At 50.5% G+C, this 3,165-nt stretch overlaps 1 protein-coding gene across 1 annotated transcript; it reads right to left on the reverse strand.

The window, feature by feature from the left end:
- Positions 1-1,798: 1,798 nt before the first annotated feature.
- On the reverse strand, positions 1,799-2,867 carry LOC119276458. Its single transcript, XM_037557508.1, has one exon. It carries the CDS (start codon positions 2,759-2,761, stop codon positions 2,057-2,059), a length of 705 nt encoding a protein of 234 aa, XP_037413405.1. The 5' UTR covers positions 2,762-2,867; the 3' UTR covers positions 1,799-2,056.
- Positions 2,868-3,165: the final 298 nt, after the last annotated feature.

The raw sequence follows: 3,165 nt of genomic DNA on the forward strand, positions 1-3,165 counted from the left end.
GAGCAATAGATCGCCTCCCCACTACAACTACCCTTACAAGCCCAGCTGGGGCCTCACGCATGCACACATGTCGTGCCCGCGTCATGCCGTGTCGCCGCTGCCGCACCAGCGTGCCCGTCCATTTCACACCCGCCCGCCCACTGATGACACACCGGCGGTCGACGAGATTAGCACCGCCATAGATCCACTCCGAATCATCCATGCAAACAAATCATGACGGCCACACGCACGCGCGGCAAGGGGCATGGAGTGGAACCGAAGGGACCTCCCTCGCGCCTCTGTCGCCACTCTGTTGCCGGACCGATCGACGGATCACGTATGTCTAGACTAAGGCTAGGCTAGCCAGTCGGCTTATTTTTAGTCGACGGAAGCCACCAGGACGCACTAGGCGCGTTCACCAGCTAATGCTAGTGACTGACCTTTGTGCGTTCTACACTTCTACTGCCACCAGCAGGATAGCTTAGGTTATAGCTTGTGGAGCACTAAAGTGGCGAGCGGCCGGTACGGAGGTGGCCACGTTAGCTTTGCCGTCCGTCCCCAAAATTGAACAACCCTTTTCATCAGAAAAATTGCAACCATTTGAATTTCTCGAAATTGAAATACAGGAATCAAAAGCGCCCGAGTTAAGGTAAGGTATAGTAAGAGTAGTGACATCTGTATGGCTGCTGGTTTCATCGCAAAAAGAAGTGCGGTTGCCGGTGGATTCAGGTTAGCAGTTCAGCGCGCGAAGCGGCTGTCGCGGTCGAGCCCGTCCCGTGGGGCTTGTGGCCTACTTGACGGACGGATGGACGGACGAGCGTCTTGACGGGGGGAACATCAAAGCAGGCGAGCTCCAAGGAGTAAGTTGGGGGATTGAGGTCCCATCACATCCAGTAGTTGGTGTATTCGGTTACGACCTGCATAATTGTAGATGCTCTCTCCACATCTGGAGGACACATATACAAATACAGTTCATCTAACTACGGAGAAAATGTCGTAGTTGGCAACTGGGTATACATCAGCCAAATTCTTGCTTATCGTAAGAGCCCACTACAATATACTCCCTCCCGTTCCAAAATATAAGTATTTTTAGAGATTTCAACAAGGAACTACAAATGTAGCAAAATAAGTGAATCCACACTCTAAATATGTCTATATACATCCGTATGTTCTAGTTCATTTGAAACCTCTAAAAGAACTTACATTTAGGAACTGAGGGAGTAGTTCAGTTGTAGTACTCCCTCCGTCCGAAAATACTTATCATCGAAATGAATAAAATAAATGTATCTAGAACTAAAATACGTTTAGATACATCTCCTTTTATCCATTTTGATGACAAGTATTTCCGGATGGAGTGAGTATAATCGACAGAATCAGAATCCTCGTTTGCACTATTGTATACATGCGAGAACTGTTTGACTGTTCTGCAGAAGTATATTGTACTCTACGTGATTAAGTGAACATCATTGAAATTATGGATCTTATTCCAACCATAAAAATAGAACAGTCTCTGTACTGACGTCTTAACGTACAGATTGCTTTGGCGACATCAATATGGAGGACCAGTAAGACAATGGGGGCATGAATTGTTTTGTACGTGTGCGTATCAAAACTATTAGTACAACGTCACAGTATTAAAATCAACTAATAACGCCGCCACCCAGAGCTTTGCCCAAAAGGACACGCCCGAACAAAACAAAGAGGTTACACCACATGAATTCACCTAAACTCCTAACAAACATACAAAATCCTTCCAATATAGAAGCATCAACATGAACATGTAGAAGAGGAACATACTCTGAGATTGAGAAAAACAAGATGATCGGAACGAACAAAATGAACGCAGTTCTGACTTAAGCATACAAGCAAACAGAGAACCTACAAAATAGTTAGTCCTTCTCTGATCTCTATTGTTGAGACGGTGTAGTTTTTACATTTACCTTAGCCAAGCAGATCCTAATTTAATATATAAGCACACCAATTTTATTTCTAATAACACTACCAAGGTTATGCAAATACTATTATGCACACAAAACACAAAATATTAACGGGGTAGAGAGAGAAGCCAAGAAACGCATTAGAACGGGGGATAACTTCGCCGTAACCCACTGACGTTGGCGAACAACCCGACAAGCTCTTGCTTGTACGGGAGGTAAGATCTCCTACGGCCAGCGCCGCCGCTTCCTCCTCCTCCTCCTTTGCTGTAATAGCTCCATCCGTGGGCATCGGCGCCGCCGCCGCCGTCGCTCTTGCTGCTTCCTTCCTCCGCGTCCCCCTGCTTGGGAGGCCCTGAGGTGGCGTTCAAGAAGACGAACTTCTCCTTGCCGTCGCTGTGGCTCCGCCTCACGAGGCGCTCGCTGATGCGCCGCCACCGGAGGACCGACCCCGTCGAGCCGCTCTTTCGGCACCGCCGGGGGGACGCCGGAGTGGACTGCCCGGGGGGCCAGAGGCAGTAGCTCTCCGGCGCCACGCCCTCCAGCTCGCCGTCCCCGAAGCTCTCTTCGTCCCTCTGCCTCGCGCGGAAGTCGCGCTCCTCCAGCAGGAGCCGCCCCAGCGGGACTCGCACGGTGGCCGTCTCCGGCTCCTCGACCGAGGCCGCCGGCGGCGGGGACGGGGGGCGGCCGAAGATGGGGTACACGGGCACGATGAGCGCGTCCGCAGCGAACGGTAGGACGGGGAAGGTGAAGCCGCCTCCGTCTTCGTCTCCCTCCTCGTCGCCGTCGACGATGCGGTGTGGAGATTCAGGAAGGTTCTCAGCGGGGCCGTGGTCTCTGTCCTCCATGGCTCTCTCCTCGCCTTTTGCGGGTTGAAGGATAGATATTTGATCGGTTGCCTTTATGTGTGGCTTCCTTCCTTTTGCTTGGCTGGCTCGGGTTGGTGTTTTCGGCCTGAGAGCGTCTCCAACAGACGCCGAACGCGGCGCGCGTAAAAAACAGCTTTAGCGCGCACCTGTCGTCTGGTTTAGCGCGGCGCGCTGCGTCCGCTCTAGCAGCCGCGCTAAAATGCAGCACGCGTGTTGCTCCAGCAGTGTGCAAAAATGCAGCGCACACGCTCGTTCTATAAACTAGAAATGTAGGCATTGAAAGCAGAAATTTTAAAAAAACTAGATAGATTGCATAGATTTTAAACGATACAAAGGTATTTTACATCCGAAACATAGATTGCATAAATAAAAACGACAAACGA

The sequence above is a fragment of the Triticum dicoccoides genome, chromosome 3B (assembly GCF_002162155.2).
Source record: "Triticum dicoccoides isolate Atlit2015 ecotype Zavitan chromosome 3B, WEW_v2.0, whole genome shotgun sequence".
In the NCBI taxonomy this organism is placed as follows: Eukaryota; Viridiplantae; Streptophyta; class Magnoliopsida; order Poales; family Poaceae; genus Triticum; species Triticum dicoccoides.

Coding starts and splice junctions, on each gene's coding strand:
- LOC119276458 (XM_037557508.1), bottom strand. CDS start 2,761: ATGGAGGACAGAGACCACGGCCCCGCTGAGAACCTTCCTGAATCTCCA.